At 41.1% G+C, this 16,686-nt stretch overlaps 1 protein-coding gene across 1 annotated transcript; it reads left to right on the forward strand.

Annotated features, from left to right (window-relative positions):
• The first annotated feature begins 7,180 nt into the window (after window positions 1–7,180).
• On the forward strand, window positions 7,181–9,008 carry LOC147615772 (cytochrome b561 domain-containing protein At2g30890-like). Its single transcript, XM_086777968.1, has 4 exons — window positions 7,181–7,476; window positions 7,794–7,955; window positions 8,070–8,218; window positions 8,323–9,008. Exons 1-4 carry the CDS (start codon window positions 7,348–7,350, stop codon window positions 8,654–8,656), a joined length of 774 nt encoding a protein of 257 aa, XP_086634094.1. The 5' UTR covers window positions 7,181–7,347; the 3' UTR covers window positions 8,657–9,008.
• Window positions 9,009–16,686: the final 7,678 nt, after the last annotated feature.

Genomic DNA, 16,686 nt, shown 5'->3' on the forward strand with positions numbered 1-16,686 from the left:
CTCGTAAGGTTCTGCGACATTTTCCCATAATCCCTCCTCGCATCCAACATATGTTCAAGTGCAAATCTATTGCAGAGCTCATGTCATGGCATTCCTCCCATCGATCAACCGATGGCAAGTGGAGAACTCCCGCAGACACTCTTGCATGGAAGCATATTGAAGACACATGGCCAAGCTTTAAGGAAGAACCTAGGAGCTTGAGACTTGGATTGGGTATGGACGGTGTGAACCCATTTGGTCTCAAAAGCACCTCTTACAGTGTATGGCCAATGATATTGGTGAATTATAATCTTCCACCCTCTATGGCGATTAAGAAAGGACATGTTATGTTATCCCTTCTAATTCCAGGGAAACATAAAGTCAAAAATCCTGATGTTTATTTGGAGCCTTTGATTGACGAGCTAGAGATACTTTGGAGAGGTATCGAGGTGCATGATGTGAGCAGGCCTCCCTCGTCATTGTCCCTTCAACTGCAAAGCAATCTTGATGTGGACGATGCATGACTTCCCAGGCTATGGTGGCGAGTGTTCAGGTAAGCATTGCACTTCTAATTATGAGTAGGCAAAGGATGTGGCACCCTAAACCCACCTTCAACTCTTAATTGTGTCTATTGTTCAGGTCTCACTACATCGGGTTACCATGCATGTCCTGTTTGTGGTCCTTCGCTTGTTGCCTCACGGGCAGACGCATTGAATAAGGTCATCTATGAGAATCACCATCGATTTCTCCCACCTGATCATCCTAGATATGTTGCCCCTTGGAATGAAGTCCTCCCACAATCACTCACAGCGGGAGATTCGATGAGAATTTGGGACGGTTCCACGACTCCTCCACCACTTGGCATAAGCCGGTAAGGGTTTGTAACTATTGTGTGCTATATTGGCTGGAAATAAAGATTGCCCGCTAACACTAGCTTTTGTTTAGATACTCCATCTTTTATCGTTTACCATATTGGTCCCACCTCAAGATCAATCACCTGCTTGATCCCATGCATATCTTCAAGAATGTGGCAACATTTGAATGGGACACGAGATTCCGTAGGCATAAGGGAGGATCTACGTACCACAAACAGGGAGGATGCATGAAGCTTGGCCACAAGAGAGACCAAATGGGTGTGTTTTTTTACCTCGTGCACCGTATATTATTAAGCTTGACTTTCGACGCTTCTTTGTGTATGTTTTGGATGTAAAGTGGTTTAAGGACGTGGTGAAAAGAGGCCCTAATGCAATAATCAAACGCCATGCAAGTGGCTTTGTAACTATTGACTCCACAAAGTTTTGGCAAAGTAAGAAGAACACATTAGTACTACAGCAACAATGTGAACAGGTATTGTACACACATATAAAAGTACTCACTTTTATATATTTGATACCTTCGATGCAAGGAAAATAACATGATTGTATTTGTGTTTGAATTAGGTTGTCTATCAACCAATGGTGGATAATAACAGATGGTGGCATGTCAAACCTATTATGCCACGTTCCAAAGTGATGTATAGTACATTTATGAATATGGAGCTGGAGGATGATCATGGCCATGGAGGTGATGATGACCGTGATACGAGAGAGGAGGATGATCATGAGATAGGAGATACAGATATTGAGGCCATTACCCATGAGGACGAGCCTGCCATTGGTGATGCTGATTTCGATGAGCACATGAGTAGCACAAGTAGTAGTGGGTTGAATGTATTTGTAGATCTAAACACTTGTTTGGATTTTGAAGTAGATAATTTGGCAAGGATTGATCTCATTGAGGATGAGATTGAACCATAGCTCATCATTGATATTGGCTAAACTATTTTACATATTGTCTCATTCTCCTCACCTCACTTATTTTTTGTATATGTGGGTTTGTAAAAAAGCATTGATGTTTTTGTTAAAATTATGTGCTTTGGTAATCATCATGGGTAATTTTTGGAAAGCAGTGATGTACATTTACCAGCCTACACCAAAATCTCACTTTTTGTACTCTCTGTTTTGCGTCTAAATACGCGTCTAATTCTCAGTGTAGACGCACTAATAGATGCCCTAATACACGCATAAATAGACACGCTAATACACACGTAAATAGACGCGCTATTAGATGTAGTGTTAGATTCTCAGTGTAGACGCCCTAATAGACGCGTCAATACACACGCAAATACACGCGCTATTAGACGCGCTGTTAGATGCGCCTATAATTTCTCTATTCAAGCAACGCCTATAGATGCGCCCGTTATTTTGCACGTCTATCAAGCGCGTCTATAGTTGCTTTATGTTGTTGTGAGCCACACAACTAAAAAACAAGAAACAAGAACTCGATAAAGTATACGAAGCAAGGAAACAAGGAAAATGGGCAGTCTACCGTACAGGTAGAGCTGTTATTTAGGACAACCAAACATGGTAGTAATGAAGAGTAGCTGCTAGAGAAATCCTTCATGTTATCTAGGATTCTCCTACGTTCATGTAGGGAATTTAAACTATTTTTAGTTTTATCTCTATTTTCATTTTGTTGCCCCCCCGAAGTGGAATGTAATCACATGGATGTATCTGATTAGTCCTATAGGTTAGATGTGGCCTCTAAAGGACGTTAATATAGTTTTCTTTCTTTCTTCTCTCTCTCTCTCTCTCTCTCTCTCTCTCTCTCTCTCTCTCTCTCTCTCTCTCTCTATATATATATATATATATATATATATATATATATACGAACGCTCTCTCTCTCTCTCTCTCTCTCTCTCTCTCTCTCTCTCTCTCTCTCTCTCTCTCTCTCTCTCTCTATATATATATATATATATATATATATATATATATATATAGAGAGAGAGAGAGAGACGCACGCTCTCAGTTGTACTACACACACACACATACATACATACAAACACACACATACATACATACCTCTCCGTGCTCTCTCGCCGCGCACAAATGCGTTCTCTCTCTCTTGTCGCACAGTCGAACAGAAATGAGATTCTCGGTGAGCGCGGGAGTATTAAAATGGGTGACGTCGCTTATGCGACACTAATCAATCTGCAAGCATCGCAACAGACGTCGTTCTAGAGCATCGCTTACGCGATAGCAAAAAAAAAAGCATCGCATAAGCGAGGGTTTTTTTTTTTAAATTATAACGTCGCTTATGCGACGCTAGTGAGTTTGCAAGCATCGTAACAAACGTCATTCAAGAGCATCGCTTACGCGATAGAAAAAAAGAGCATTGCTTATGCGACGCTAGTGAGTCTGCAAGCATCGCAACAAACGTCGTTCAAGAGCATCGCTTACGCGATAGAAAAAAAACATCGCATAAGCGATAAATTTTTTTTTAAAAAATTTAACTTCGCTTAAGCGACACATTCGTCATCGTTTAAGCGACGGTGTATATTTTTAACACCCTCGCTATAGCCCCCAATGGCTAGTAATGCATCCATTTCATATGGATTCAGCTATGGATTCAGCTAGTAGAGGTAAGCCCTCTTTGTTTATGCTTCTTCTATTTGTATTTTTGCACCCTTGGGTGCCGAGGATTAGGTTTAGGGTTTAGGTATACATAGGCCGTATGCCATATGCATAAGCCGTATGCATAGGCCTTATGCATATACGGCATATGGCTTATGCATAGGCCTTATTTATGCATACAGCATACGATCTATGCATAGAGCCTATTCATACAGCATAGGACCTATGCATATGGCCTATGCATACGGCCTATGCATAGGCCTTATGCATACGGCCTATTCATAGGCTTATACATACGGCCCATGCATACGGCTTATGCATACATCTTATGCATACGGCCTATGCATAGAGATATGGGGCATTGTTATATGCCATCTAGAATGTTGCTTATGTCAGATTAGGAGTGGTTATCTGCGAGTAGGTGGTTATAGTGGAGGGGGACCGCTCGATCTTCTCACTATCCTTCTCTTGCAAAAAAAAGGATTTGCCTTTAGCTGTAATAGTGGGAATCATGTGGAAAGTCCTCAAAATCTATCATCCGAAAGAGGCACTGTCCACCTTGCTTGTCTAAGCAATATTGTAGGAGGTCATAACAATGTCCTAATATCACAAGTTGTATTTTTTGTCTAAGCTTGTGTTATTGTTTTCTCTTGGTTGGCTTGACATATACGAGGTAAGTGGCCTTATTCATTCTCTTGGTTTAGGAAATGGACTTATGCATAGAGATATGGGACATTGTTATATGCCACCATCTAGAATGCTGCTTATGTTAGGTTAGGAGTGGTTATCCGTGAGTAGGTGATTATAGTGCAGGGGGAGCCCTCGATCTTCTCACTATCCTTCTCTTGCAAAAGAGGAGTTGCCTTTGGCTTTAATAGTGGGAAGCATGTGGAAAGTCCTCAAAAGCTATTATCTGAAAGGGGCACTATCCACCCTGCCTGTCTAAGCAGTATTGTAGGAGGTCTTAACAATGTTGTAATATCACATGTTGTATTCTTTGTCTAAGCTATAAATGAGCGATATGGGCAACAAGCTTGGTCTCAATTTACACATACACAGATATGCTAACCATCAAACCTTTTCACATATACAAAGTTAATCTTTTATGCATTCTATTTGTCTTATATTTTAATCTTATATGCAAGCGGGCCAGTCGATGCCATGGGGGGACAGACTACCCCACTTGGCCAGTCGACGCCGTAGGGGAGCAATCTATCCCACTTGCACAGTCGGGGCAGCAGACCACGCCTTTGATAGGCGCGGGGCCGAGTGGTGCAGACCCATCACGGTATGGGTGTGATGAGCCTACACCACCTTCCTCTACTAGAGCCACCCCTGCTCCCTCACGTCCGTCTTCACCACCACGAGACAACGACGTAGTAGGGATTCTGGGGGGGATAGTAGACGTGCTAGCGGGGGGGGAGCTGACAAAAGCAACACTAGGTCTCCCGATGCGTCTCCCCAAGAGGGGGGCTCATCATCTACACATTATGAGTCAGCCCAGGAGACCCATTCCACCGTTCGATCCATGCCTCCTACCATACACCGTGAATGCGGATGGTGCCCTCGTGATGGATGCATGAGGAAAGCAAGTCATGAATCATATGCATGTACTTGCGAACTTGGAGTTCGTGAACTCCTTCAAAAAGTGGAAAGTACAAGATGAAATTTCTAAGCAATATGTTATCGATGTGCTTAAGTCGGAGTTCCCCGTGCCACATGCGGGTCTATGCTTCTCCAAGGAGTGGATGAAGCGACGCATTAAGCTTTTTCTCTCTAATAGAAGAGCAACTATTAAGAGAGCAGCGAAAAATAATTTAGAGAAGCCTAGCGTGTGCACGACGGAGGAGTGAAGGCACGCACGTAATTTTGTGAGAAAGCACCTGGGTGCTTTTCAACAACAAGCGGCGGCGAGTGCTTCCTGACTAAGGAAGCGAGGGAAAATTCTCCTTTCTTTCTCATTTCGTATCATTTCTTCTCTATTTTCATTTTGTTTTGTACTAAATTGTTTTCTAGAAATAATTGTATATTTTCTTAATTGTTTTTTGTAGAGAGAGGTTGTTGGGCATGACCCAACAAAGGAGGAATATGATTATGGGTATAAAGCCCCCCTGTCCGCAATTGTGGGCGTGGATGCGTATCCGAGGTGTACACTTGGATGAGTCCATTTTGGGGACTCAAGCTGATGAGGTAATATGTTGCCTAAACCATTCTCTTTTCTACATCTAATTGTATTTCCATGCTTTCCTTACCTTAATTCTTGATGGCATGTATGCAGGATAAAGGGGAAGAAGAAGAGGAGGATCCAGATTATCAGCACGAAGCAAGTGAAGAGGACGAGGAATCGGATGATGAAGATCACTCAGAATCCAATGAGGATTCCAGTTAGACACCCACCTCTTCATACCTCTTTTGTAAAAACTTTATGTATATATGGCCAAAGGCCCAACCATTTTTGAAATACAATAACTTTTTGGGCTCAATTGCATTCTCCACAATGTATGTGTTTCTTTTATTTGTGTTTGTGTTACAAATCTAAATCTATGACTCTATTTTAATTTTTTTTTAAAGAGCTGCAGAGCAGAGCAGACTGGGGAGTCCTCTTCTACAGAGCGTTCGCTGCTCAGCAATATAAGTCACTGTTGAGCAACGAACCCGTTGAAGCGAAAATAGCAGTGTTTCTAGTAGTGAAAATGGCCCAACACCTAGTCGCGCTTTTAGTTATAAAAACACTACTATTTTGGCTGCTAGACCCTCATTCTATTGTAGTGAATGAAACCCTCTTATTAATTTGAGTCTCTTAAAAACGCCTTGCTAGGCCCTAGAGTGACAATAATCCTTTTCCTAATACTCACTATAACCCTTTATTGTAAGGGATATTAACCTACAAGACATACTATGAGGGTCGAATTTTTCGCTCCAAATTTTTAACTCATTTTTGAGAAGGCCTTGCAATGCACCCTCGCAACTACGATTGTAGTGTTGGAACGTGGTACTCTTAAATGAGCTAAAGGAGTTTTTTAGCTATGACCCTGAGATGAAAACCTTTTCCCAATACCATAGATGCCACCCATGTGATTGTAGAAACTCTTTTTCCCTATTGTAAATGCAAGTGACCAAATGGTCAAAGCCTACCAAAGCAAGCCTCGTGGATTATAACAAAAAACATGATGGACTCATCTAATGTTTTGAAGTTTTGTGTGAGTGAGTGTGTGTGTGTGTGTGTGTGTGTGTGTGAGAGAGAGAGAGAGAGAGAGAGAGAGAGAGAGAGAGAGGAGAGAGAGAGAGAGAGAGAGAGAACTTCAAAACTACTAATTTTGAGGAAGAAATCTATGGGAGAAGGTTGAGTCTAGACATGGAAACTTCTTTGTATAATAGGCGAGATCCCAAGCCTGAGGCAAGGAAACATGATGTAAAGGCTTCATCTTCGGATGTGAATGATTTTTGTAGGGCCAACTAAGATGATAATTAACTAATCACTAATATTGTGAGATGAACAAATGATGGAGAACGTGGGGGCGAGTGAGTCCGCCCATCATGCGCAATCACGTATTACCACGGCGTTGGCTTATGCTTTGCACGTCTCGATGTGGTGAGCGGTGAAAAATGCGGTGCATCAAAAGTAAACGATCGTGCAAACGTTCGTTGCTTTGCTCTTCCGGCCAATTCCGACAAAGCTGCAGCAGCTGCGGAGTCAAAGAGAAGCCGGATCCGGCACTCGACGACCATGGGCTCTGTATATAAATGCATGTGCGTGTAGCACTCTTATTAACGTCGTCATATCCCCCCTCTCGGCCCCTCTCTCTGTTCCTCTGTCTCTGCGCCTGCGCATCGAATGCCATAGTCTCTACTCAGAAGCTCCGGATGCTTCTTTGTTTTCAACTGGTTGGGATTGATCATCATCAATATCAGCAGCATGACATTAATCAGAAAGCAATTTGGTTATGCTTCTCCTAAACTTATCATTGTCGTAGTAGCGATTATTGGCATATTAGATGTAGTTCTTTCCGGCCAGCCTACTGCAGCTAGTCCTAAGCCAGAAAAGGTACAATCTCTCTCAAACACAGAGGTATAATTTGTGGGTAGCGCTATAAAGCACTTAATCCTTGCCATATAGCAGTCACCTGCTGTTAAGCACTCTGATAATTAGGTTTAGGGTTCAAAGGGCTTATGATAGATATCGGCAGGTACAGGTTGGTGGATGTTCAGTGGGCATTTGCTCAGAAATAATGGACAATTGTTCAGTAAATGTAGAGAATATCCTCTTTTTTCCCATTTAAATATAACATAATAAATAGTTTTGAGGCGCACCCTGATATTCTTTCAAAATATTGAAACTGGTAATTATTCCTGATTGTGCAGACAGCGTTGGACCCGTTGAAGCTGCATGCATGGCTGATGTATGCTTCCACCGGATTTCTGCTGCCCCTAGGGATCCTCATGGCGCGCTTTATGAAGAGCGCAAGGAAGCACCGCTCCTCTAAGACCCTGCAAGTGCTCTACTACCTGCACCTTGCTCTCCAGGTCCCATGCTTAATCCTATCTAATTACTGCAACTAACCTTTCGTCTGTCGACAGCTTATAATAATTAGTAGGCGGATCAATATACTCACGTTTTGATCGCAAAAGCTAGTGCAGACGGCCGGCGTCGCAGTGTTGACGGGAGGTGCCGTCTACTCCTTCAAGACCTTTGGGTATAATTTCGAGCACACACATCAAAAGCTGGGGATGAGCTTGTGGATCATCATGTGGGCTCAACCCATCATCGGATTCCTGAAACCAAACCAGTAAACGCGAATTAAAACCTGAGTATATAATGATTAAGCCATTAATTAATGACTTGGATCTGTCGACTGATCAATGCAATCTGTGTGTTGAATGATGAGCGCAGTGGCGTGAGGGCGAGGCCAGTATGGTACGCTGTGCACTGGCTGCTCGGGACGGGGTCGGCCATCCTATGCATTTTGAACTTGTACATTGGCATCAAGTTATGGGAGCTGATCACCATGGAGAGCATCCGGAGCCTCAACATCGCCTTCTCTGTGCAGGTGGCTCTCATGGCGCTGGTGTACCTGGCGCAGGACCGGTGGGGGTACCTGGTGGAGCAAGGCCGCGGACTCACCAAACCCATCGCCCCGCCGCCCTCCGCCACCCTCTCCCCCATCTCCTACTCCATGGTGCCCACCTCCATGGAGTACCAAATGCGCCATTACTTGCCCGCCTAACTGTGCTAAACTGTGTAGTAACCTTTGCCCTCTTAATTTCCTTTCAATAAGGATTAAGAAGGAGCAGCGCTCACGCTCATTTTTTTCTCTTGTATTTAAAAAAAATGTAACCAATAATCCTTTCCCTTTAACTTTTAAGGCCCGCATTGCCCAAAGAGCTCCCATTAGCGTCTACTCAACCTTTATATATGGATACTTCTGGTGTTTTATATGAAAGCTCCACTCTTGTAGCCACTATTGTATGTTGTGTAGATGCTCTAATAATGTATGTTGCCTAGAGAGTTAAAACAGATGCTCTAATGCTACAATAGCTTATAGTCTAGCTTGTGGTCACTATCATTGTATTAGCATTGCTTTAACATATGATTATTTACAGGTCCTTTATTGCTTTAACATATGATTATTTATAGGTCCCTTGTTTGGTACTCGTTTGGTATTAGCATTGCTTTAACATATGATTATTTATAGGTCCTTTGTTTGGTACTCGTTTGGTATTAGCATTGCTTTGACAAATGATTGTTTATACATGTGGTTGGTGCCTTATCTTGGCTTATCATGTGTTGGCCATGGGTTGATTCTTCTCAATCCCTCCTTTCTCCGATCAATCCCTCTTAGCATGTTTTTTTCCATCCCTCCTTCAATCTACTTCTCCCAAGTTAGTAGGGTTTTCATTATTCGACCATCAAACACCATATTAGATAAATTGGGAAAAATCCCATTCCCATTTGAAAAATGGGATCATGGTGAACCTATCCAAGCTTTTGTCAAAACCCCATCATGTGACATATCATTAGAAAGATCTTGAAGAGCAGGATCTAAATCTATAATGTCCGACAAATTTGGAGTTAATATGCTCAAGATATGGCCAAAACTATGTTTAAAAGGTAATTCCCAAAGTATGAGATTTTTCCCAAATTATCTAATATTGTCTTATCACATAATTGTGCACATTATTGCATGGAGATTCTCTCCTTGGTTTTTCTACTTCATTGTGGGTATTTCTCCCCTCATGTTGTTGAATGACCTCTACATCACTATTAACTTGGCCTTACTGGTGGGCAAACAAACATCCCTCTCACGGTTTATTGTCACTACATATATGAGTAGCTACACCCTTGTGATGGGGCTTGACAAGGCCTAAGGTGGCTTACTAGGTGCTGGGTGGTTGCAAGATCAGGGTGCTCAGTTTTGTCCACTCAGGCACCCTATAAATAGTAAAAAAACAGGCATTTGTTTACCTTTAGTGGCTAATCTCTCCTAGTAAATGAAGGAATTTCGTTTCAAGTTCTTTTGTTGGAACATCATATTCAAAGTTAGAAATATAGTTGCATAATTTGATTAAGCATTAGATAGTCAAAAGTCCTTATTTTCTTAGGTACAAAGTCAATGTATACACCCTGTCCCAAATTTGAACTGATTCCATAAAATGCTAATATCTTTTACATATAAACTCATATGAGATTCCCACTTTGTACCTTAGATCTTCACATAATATAGAGCTTAACTTGATTTTTCAAGAAAATTTTAAGATATTTGTCTATTTTTTTAAAAATATTTCAAGGTCTTTAAAGTGTTATAATATACGCCACTTTTTGTACCCACAATAACTACCACTTAAAATCCTCAATCTTGTAGATCAAAAGAGTGGGTAGATACTGAGACATTAGTAGAATGTGGTGGTTAGTAAAAATTACAAATCTAATGGTTGGATTTTTAATGATCTCTATTTCAAAATTCTTCCAGACTATCAGAAGGCCTGCAAATATTAATAATCTAATTAGTAAAATTATATTTTTGATGTGAATCATCTAAAACCTATAGGGACTAGTGTACTTGTAATGGTGCATCTATGGAAAAATAAATTGGATCACTCTAAGTGTGGAAAGATCATTTGTTTATCATTTCATCATATTTTTGACTAATTTTGATTAATTAGACTAATTTATATTAATTTAAGTTATATTGGTGGGTTAATTTAAGGGCAAGCGTATTTTCTATTAGTTGCTTGATTTCATTCTAAGTACCTTGTGCCCCAAAATTTACTCTCCAAGCATTGTCCCAGTCCAGCATAAACTGGATAAAACTAGACACCCTGATCTTGCAACAACCCTGCTAGGCCCACCTCTCCCTCGTTCTCGTGGATGTAACCTAGAAAAGCTAGCACTTGACTAGGGATGGGTTAGTGAGGAATGCCATGAAACTAAGTTTACTCCTCCTTCTACTTTTGCATGTGCTTTCACTCCTTCCCACCTACCTATTATATTTGCTCTATATTTGATGACCAATCCCTCCATGAAGTCTTTCTAACAAAGGCCACATACAAAGGTAAGGGTTAAAGCACACTAACAAAGGTCACATACAAAGGTAAGGGTTAAAGCACGCTAATAAAGCATGCTAAGGTGGGCTGAAAAGCATTATCATGGACATGTGTGCTTAATAGCACGCTAAGGTGGACTGAAAAGTTGGGCTAGAAACGAAATGGTGAGTCGAGGGAGCTTCCACACAAAGAGACTATGCAAGATGAAAGATATCCATCACACGTGTATATATATATATATATATATAGATATAGATATAGATAGATAGATAGATAGAGAGAGAGAGAGAGAGAGAGAGAGAGAGAGAGAGAACGAAGCTCAAGAGAGAGACAATGAAAGCATGACTCAATAAAGCTTGATTAGATGTTGTAAAGTAAGCTTACACCAAGTACATGCCTTTTGTAGTCTTAGAACCTTATCTTTTGACTAACTCCCACACACTAAAACAATGACACATGGCATTACTGCTTACTACATACACACAATATCTAGCCTTAAGAGGCTAGTATTCATATATACAAATACACTCACACCCATAAGAGTGTTCACACGTACATGTACATGGGCACATAAATTGGGGTTTACACACAAGGCGGACATGGACACATAAAGCTTCGAATACCCAAACAACCCCCCTTTGGAGCAAAGGTGGAGATGCTTTAAGATTATTTGCCTCTATGAAAAAAATTTCCTAAACCAAAAACTCATGAGACCTATGTGACAAGTATGATGCCAAGACTAACATACAGGTATGATGCCAAGACTAACATAAGCTCAAGTGACAAGTATGATGCCAAGACTAACATACAGGTATGATGCCAAGACTAACATAAGCTCATTACATATCTTTTTCGAGGGACTACCTTGGTACAAGGCCCTACTACTGAAACTCAAAATAAGAAATTGCAAATTTCAAAAAAATATCGGTGTAATCCCCCCTCGATGCCATGGTATCTCATTTTTTGGTGTCTCTTCCATGACTCCAAGACTTGGATCTCGTGCATGGGATTCAATGTTGATGAAGACTTGTTTGATGATGATGAATTTGTTTAATGATGATGACTCAATTGATGTCGATGAAGATTCCTTTGATGATGATGATAACTCGTGCGTGGGAGTCAATGTCGATGAAGATTCCTTTAATGATTATGACTCTATGTGATGAAGTAGTCGATGTGATCTTATGTGCTAATGGAGAAGGCATTAGTGATGCATGTCAATGCATATGTCAATTTAAAGGTACCAAACATTATTCCTATCAAAGCCATGTGAACCAGCTCTTAATGATTAATGTTTAAAGATTTAAAGGATTTTTAAAAGATACATTATCCCTTTTAACATTGTAGGCACTAGAGATGGCAAAGTTTCATGGATGCGCAGGGTGATGGAGTAGCATTGTGCAAGTGGCAGCACTCAAGGTCAAGAACTACCACAGTGTCTGGAGGAGTCATGAAGGAGATGGTTCAGGGCTATAGAATTCAAACCACTAGAGTAGCAATATGCATCAGAGATTATGGCATGCATAGAGTGTCAGGTTAGGAAACAACCTGCCTTAGTTTTATTGTTATTTTTGCCTCATCTTAGGGGTAGCTTAGGAATAAGATCTCAACAGGCATGTCAGGTGACACTTTGTTTCTTGATCCATATGGTTTTTTATGTGCATAAAGCGCTCATGTATAAGCATATACAGAAGAAGGAATACACAAAGTCACTTATAAATTTTTGTCTTGAAATTCTATATGTATAGTACAATGTTTTGTAATCTGTGTAATGATCATCTGAATGTTCTTTTATGTCGTAACTTATGCTTAATGTTAAATTCATAAATGCTATGTTGGTTAATCCACCAACACTTTCAATGATCTTGATGCAATCGATTCCTTGCACATGATTTAACTTTTTGCTTAATGTTAAATTCATAAATGCTATGTTGGTTGATCCACCAACACTTTCGATGATCCTGATGCAATCGATTCCCCGCACATGATTTAGCTTATGATATGAGGAGCATCATGCAAATTTTGCATGGATCTCACATTGGTGGATTTTATGCCCTTGCCCGTTAGGTTGTGGATCATTCATCGTTGTCTCTTAGGACATTCTTCAATTCATCTTTTTTGTTGTGTCACTCAGACTATGATGGCTTTCATCATTCCGTCTTACATATTGGTGTGTTCTCCTTATGTGTGTGAAGAGGTTATATCTATTCTGCATATCTCTATTTTGTTAACTTGTTTGTGGTGTATGGTTGATCAATCAGAGTGCTTATATTTCACAAGTATTTCTCTCTAGGTCTGTTAGAACATCTTCCATTTTCCACATTCCTCTCTAGGTCTGTTAGAACATCTTATCCTCTTTGAACTCTTCCCAAGTAGTGATGTTGCCCTCTTGGGATTGCAAATGCCTCCACCATGTATGTGCATTATTAGGCTATTATACATTACCGGATCATTCATTTATGATGGATTGAGATCGGCATTATGATGCTCTCGCCCCAGGAGTGTCGCCACCATGTGGCACTGGATAGTCTACGGGAAGATGCACCTATAGATGACAAATATGAGGCTGCTAAAGATGATGAGGTACACTTGCTAAAGAGGACGATGAGCCTGCAACACGTTAGGGTTGTGGAAGATAGTTATTGTGAGAATTTGGAGGACAGATGGACACAAAGATAATTACAACCCGGTTGACTCATCGGTACTTGTGTGCTAAGGGCGGCTCGAAACTTGTTGATTTTTGGACTACTGCCTGCTGTGCTGGATTAGGTGTGGATCTATCCTTGACACATTATCCAAAGGCTCCAACTCTAGATTCCCTTAGGGTAGTTCCCTAGCCCACTCAGTCTTGCACATGCATCATTACCTCCACCATTGCCCCTCATGGTTCAACAGGTATTCTCAAATATCCAAAGTTCCATGGCAAGAAGGAGGAGAATCCAAATTCACATGTGGCAAATTTTGAGAACACTTGGTTGGCCAATGGCATGCCACTTATAATTACAGCTGCTCAGACTCGCGTAATACATTCAATGGCACTTTTGGCTTCATGATGCATTTCCATCATATGAGGAACTACGTGATGTGTTTTGCACCAATTTCAGTAGGATAAGACATCCTCATAGGTGCTGGAGAAACTACACCATTTGGAGTAGGAAACCTTGCTAGTAGAAGATTATGTGGCTGAATTTTGCACTCTATGGAGTCGAGTGGACCTGATGGATCAGCCAACTAAGACGGTTATGGGAGAATGGGAGAATGGTTTGTTCGGGCTTTACAGAAGAAGTTAAAGCCTAGTGCTCGCCTAGTGTAACATCTGTTGATCTCTGCATCAACGGATGTGATGGGTTGGTGGAAGCTACTCAAAGATTAGAGTGTAGTTTAGGGGAAAGCTTTACTTCAAAGAAGGGGAAGAAAAAGCAGGAAGTAGATTCCTCAAAGGATGAGTAAGAGGACAACACAGATGGTGATTCGGGGATGTGGAGTCAAACTCAAGACCAAGTCACCAAGATGGTGTAGGAAGCACAAGGCGAGGTCCGAAATGATCAGCCGAACATGCCACATCATCACCAATTTGGGGACTTCTTGAATATTCAAAATTGCTTATCATGTTATATATCATTGGAAAGGTCTCGAAGAGTAGATTCCAAATGTCCAAACTCCGCTCACTTTTGAGTTGATTTGCAAAAAAATTCACCACCATGAGCTCATTTTTCTAGAGAGAGGAAGTGTGGAAATCCTTAAGGGGTAAAAATGAGAGTCCATATTTTGGTTAATGAAAGTTCCCTTGACAAGAACAATGGTAGCAGATAGTCTGAAGGCCATTCAATCACAAAAAGGAATTAGTTAAAAAGAACTAGAAAGGATCCAAGGTCCATTGTAGAGCCAGAAAGTTCCAAACACATCAAGATCAAGTAGCAATAAAGTATCTGACACAATAAAGTATAATGTTGAAGTTCAAAAGAAAGAAGAAAAGAACGCTATTGAAATTTAGAAGAAAGAAGGAAAGAACTCTGTTGAAGTTCACAAGAAAGGAGGAAACCAAAAAGTTAGCTCAATTAAAGATAGTGGAATTTAAGAGCAATTCTTGGCCAAGAGAAGAGCAAGGTTCTAAAGGTTGGATGGATATGCTTGGTCTCTCTCTTGTTTATCTACCTTCTACTAAAATCTTTATGAGCCACTTTTGTTTCCATTTATTCTTACTCTCATCTATTTAATTGCATTTGCCCAAATTATGGACACACTTTGAAAACCTCTACTTGGAGCAACTTATCTATCCTACTTTTTATTTTTGGCAATCTCCCTTATCAAACTTCATGTCATCCTCATTATTTCAAGTTGTGTTGTTCAAGGATCCATTCAAGCTAGAACATTAGACTTGTAAACTAAAGACACTCAAACTAGACAATCTTCAGCTCTACAATGGCCTTGCTCTTTGCCTAACAAATACTTTAAGGGTTTTCATGAACCTCTTAAGATAAACATCCATATTTAATGAACTATTTTAGCTTGAGCTACTTGATCAACTACCTGAATAATAACGAGCACTTTGGTGCTTAAATTACTAGTGAGAAGTGCTTCTCAAAAAAACACACCATTTTTTGGAATAAATGTTTTGTTTTCTAAAGAAAAATAAATGGTGTGTTTGCTTAAATAGGCCACATAATAAATTGGATGGTGTTGGGGGAATAATGTGTTCATAGTGAGCCCAAAAACCTATTCATGAATCTTAGTTGATGTCCTTATAACCAAAGGTTATCTGGTTTAGAGTCTCATCGATTGGGTCTCTAATCATGGGTGCTATTACATGTCCATCCAAAATGTTCCTTAGTGTGGCTCTTTAGCTATTAGAATTCATCTCCTATATGTACCATACTATACTATAGGGAGTGAGGGCATGTGATGTGGGTGTGCCCGCCCACGGGAGGAGTCCCCGATTATGTCCATTTTTCCCAGTTTTATAGGCGTGTTCTGGGGGGGCTGGTTTCTTTCTCTGGTCGGCGTGTAGGACGGCGATTGGCCATGTGGGCCTATTTATACAAGGCCCCTGTAGGGGCTGGTGGCATGTTTATACAAGGCCGACTGACTACCCCTTGTCCATATATATAGGGGCACCTTGCCCCCCACCCCCAATGTGTACATATCAGAGTTTCAGAGCACATCGCTTCTCTAGTACTTTTGCATATTCTACCCTCAGTTTTTAGTCTCATTTCCGTTGCACATTCCGACATGGTACCAGAGCTCAAGGTTGCTTGCAGCTTTGGAGATGGAAAGAGCTTGTGGGGCTGCTGTGTTTGGTGCTAATTGGAGAGTGTTTGGGCTGTACAAGACATGGAGAAGCGAGTAGAAGGTGGGCATCACTACCAGATAGCCACCTTGCAAGAAAGTGCAGCCTCTTCTTCAATTGTTTTTCCCACACACCCTCCCTTCACAAGACCACGTGAACCCCTACGATGGCAGATTTGCTCGAGATGGCGGCGGAGAAACCTGTGAAGATCCCCACCCTCCTGACGTTCCCGGTGGACCGACAATTGGATGGAAACAACTATGGCATTTGGAAGGTGATGATGGAGTCTGTTTTGGAATCTTATGATTTGGCTGAGTTCATCACAGTTGGAGTTCTGAGGCCAAATCTGGAGGAGGAGTAAATTTCACTGTCAGTCAAGAAAGAGCAGGAGGCCCAGGCACAATTGTGGGATCATGTCCATGCCCG

This window comes from Cibotium barometz, chromosome 39, assembly GCF_041138505.1.
Source record: "Cibotium barometz isolate CiBa-2024 chromosome 39, ASM4113850v1, whole genome shotgun sequence".
Classification (NCBI taxonomy): Eukaryota; Viridiplantae; Streptophyta; class Polypodiopsida; order Cyatheales; family Cibotiaceae; genus Cibotium; species Cibotium barometz.

Bases quoted from the DNA above. Each gene is read 5' to 3' on its own strand.
- LOC147615772 (XM_086777968.1), top strand. From the start codon at position 7,348: ATGACATTAATCAGAAAGCAATTTGGTTATGCTTCTCCTAAACTTATC. The intron at 7,477-7,793 runs GTACAATCTCTC...CTGATTGTGCAG, and splicing joins CTAGTCCTAAGCCAGAAAAG to ACAGCGTTGGACCCGTTGAA. The intron at 7,956-8,069 runs GTCCCATGCTTA...AAGCTAGTGCAG, and splicing joins ACCTGCACCTTGCTCTCCAG to ACGGCCGGCGTCGCAGTGTT.